General features: G+C 38.1%; 1 protein-coding gene across 1 annotated transcript in view; it reads right to left on the reverse strand.

The window, feature by feature from the left end:
• The window catches only part of tgfbi (transforming growth factor, beta-induced), a 36388-nt gene extending 34058 nt beyond the window's left edge, over positions 1-2330 (reverse strand). The window contains exons 1-2 of the mRNA XM_044363183.1: positions 2116-2330; positions 122-220 (exon numbers count right to left, since the gene is read on the reverse strand). Coding sequence (XP_044219118.1) covers positions 122-220; positions 2116-2228 — 212 coding nt within the window. The 5' untranslated portion in view covers positions 2229-2330. The remainder of the gene's footprint in view (positions 1-121; positions 221-2115) is intronic.
• Between the last annotated feature and the right edge of the window lie 1070 nt (positions 2331-3400).

Here is a 3400-nt window from a genome sequence, read left to right on the forward strand (position 1 = left end):
ACAACTACATTTTTTTCCTCCAAATATTTCAAGAAGAGGAAGATTTTTAATCCCTAAAAATCAGCTTTGAATCAATATTGATATGTGTAATGATGAATTTAGTTAAACACTCTTGACTCACGTTGGCTGGCTGCAGATCTTGCGGTGGTACCACTGTTTGCAGTTGGTGAAATATTTCTTATCGGTGCCTTTAACCTGCTGCATGGCACAAACGTTGGGCCTGAAAGAGAAGAGAGACGCACAGTCAGCATGAGTCTGAGGTTCAAAACATCCCTTAAAAAAAAAAAAAAACGATCCTACAGTCTGTAAACTCCTTAAATCTGATCTTAAATGAAGTTATTCGTCTCTGCAGAAGCTTCACTTTGGTTTGTTTAGACTCAAACTGATGTTTTGCTTCGTCATCATCATCATCATCATCATCCACCTTTAACTGGATATGACAAGTTTAAGTTCCTCTGATAAAACACTGACTGTACAACAGTCCAGATTTACTGCAAAACGCATTAAAATGTCATGAAAAATATGAAAAAGTTGATTTAATTTTAAAGTTTTGATGGGGTCAAAGAACATAAATCAGTCAGAAGTTAAAGTCAGCTGTTCATGATCAACTTCAGCTTTAAAGTCTCTCAACATCCACTGAAATGTTGGATTATTACACACGTTTATGAGCATAAATCAGTCAGTAACATGACATCTGTGATGATGAAACGGACTGTTTTTCATCAAAACTCTTCAATAAAACTTGTTCATGTTGCATCACATCAGATGTTTTTTTTTTATGGTTTTAAAAGACTTTATCTGATGGTTTTATTGTACATGTTACGGTTCGCTTCATGTTTTGCTTTTCATAAAGTTTATTATTATTAAAGTCCAAACATCTGGACTCAACATGCAGACTTTAATGTAAAAAAACGAAAACAGTCTGCATCTCTACAGAAACGTTTGCTGACACATTAACTCAATTTTATCAAATCTGATCAAATATTATCTCCTGAAATCTGCACATCTGCAAACTAATCACTGCTCAATAATCTCCAGATTAAACCAGCATCATCCTCCGAATGTCATGTGACTTTAACCTGCATATGAATCATTAATGAGCTTTTAATAAACAGTTAATAGTTTCTGTTGCTTTAATAAAACACTGAAATACTTTTAAACATCTACTGCAGCTATAATCTTTTTTATTTAAGTTTTTTTTTTATTTTTTTTATTAAATCCACTTTTAACTCACAGGAAAAGTCTCTAAAAGTTGAACTCTTTAACATAACGTGTTCATGTCGTCTGTTAATGATCAAACCAGATGTTTTTAAGGGTTTTTAATCAGTTTAGAACATCTGCATTCATGTTGGAGCTTCAGCTGTTTTATCTCCAAACATCTTTTCAAACAGTTAAATCACCCAAAACTCCACCTTCACATGGATATGAAACGTTTATGAGCTTTTATAAGATCGTTTTTTTTTTTTTTTTTTAGGGATTTTCGTTGCTTTAATAAGACAGAAATACTTTCCAGTAAATATAGTAATAATATAACATAACATATGTCACATTATTCAGATTTACATTCGACTATCAGGAGGAGAAAACGTCTCTAGAAGTTGTATTTTACAGTCAGATGATAAATCAGTTTATCTTAACTCACAGCTGCTCATGTTTAATCTGTCAGTGATCAGATCCAGCTGTTCTACCGCCGAAACATCTCTGGTCCTTATTTCCCCCTGAAAGTGACTCATTCCACCTTAAATCCAACAGCAACAGTTTAAGGTGGTTTTTAGAGTCTCATTAAAGAAACGAGATCATTTTAAACTCGTTTGTTCCTCGAGAGCAGATTATGATGATAATAAATGATTGTACAGCAGATAAAATGAACATAAATCACTTAACAGAACATTAGAGAGATAAAGATTCATTATTACTGATCATTAATTATCAGAGATCAATCAAACCAGAAAGTTCAATAAAAACACAATGAAAACTAAATATATTGATGCACAGATTCACTACAGAGACACAGTCTGCTGCACACAGTTGAACCTCGGCTCGGCTCGGCTCGGCTCGGCCTGGCTCAGCCCGGCCCGGCCCGGCTCGGTTCGGCTCGGCTCGGCTCAGACTCACCCCTGCGCCCGGCCTCTGATCCGGCTGTGCTGCAGCACCGCCTGGTACGGGGATCGGGCCACACAGACGGTCAGAACCAGGGACAGACCCAGGACCAGCAGACACACCTTCATCTTCTCTCTCTGAACATAAGACGGTTAATACTCCTGCTGCTGCTGCTTCCTCCTCTTCCTCTCTGCTTGATTCAGCTTCTTCTTCCTGCTGCGCAGCCCGCGGTCCCTCCACGGAGCTTTATAGTGAGGGAGGCGGGAGGAGGGGGGGGGAGGAGGGGCGGACACAGGACACCAGACACACTCCGGTCCCAGTGGAAGAAGTATGAAGTCATGAGGAGAAGCAGTGAGACCGTTAACTTCAGTAAAAGTCTGTTAGAAACCTCCTGCACGCAGACTTCACCTCTATAACATGAACACATGTAACTATACACACCAACCACAACCTTTACTCCTGTATATACACTGCACAACTTTTTATTTTTTACAATCCACAAGTCAGGTCATGTATACAGCCTGTATATAATGTAGATTATTACTACTATTACTGCTCTGCTGTAACGTGAATTTTCCCCTCTGAGGATCAATAAAGTCTAAAAATACTCCTTTACAAGTAAAATCCTGCATTCAGAATCTCACTGAAGTAAACGTACACAAATAATAACTGCAAACTTTACAAATTTGGACATTAAAGCTGTTTTTCTTGCTGTAATCATTCCTCCTGTTCATACTGACCATTAGAAGATCCCTTCATAATGACCTTACAATGGAAGTGATGGAGGACAAAATCCACAGTCCTCCTTCTGTGCAAAAAATGTATTTAAAAGTTTATCTGAAGTTAATATGAAGCTTCAGCATCCAAATGAGTCAAATCAAGTAGATATCTTTCAACGTTACAGTCTTTTTAGTGCCAAAGTTCCTCTTTTTGTTACTATACTTCCACCTGCAGCTCAACAGGGAAACACTGTCCGAGGAAACACAAAGAGGGAATTTGATGCTAAAAAGACTGTAAATGTGTCAGATATCCACTTGATATGACTAACTCAGACTGATGAAGCTGAATAGAAGCTTCACACAGACTTTTAAATGCATTTTTTGTACAAATGAAGACTGTGGATTGAAAGCACGTTACATTAAGGGATCTACTAATGGAGCTTTAGTGAAAGTTCTTGTGCACGCTCAGGTCTGTAGTCGCCCGCCATTAATTGAGACGTCAGATGTTCGCATCAGCTGGTCACATCTAACCAATAGCACGGTGACACACCTTCATCGTCAGCCTATCATCCTGCAGCTGT

The sequence above is a fragment of the Thunnus albacares genome, chromosome 10 (genome assembly GCF_914725855.1).
Source record: "Thunnus albacares chromosome 10, fThuAlb1.1, whole genome shotgun sequence".
Lineage (NCBI taxonomy): Eukaryota > Metazoa > Chordata > Actinopteri > Scombriformes > Scombridae > Thunnus > Thunnus albacares.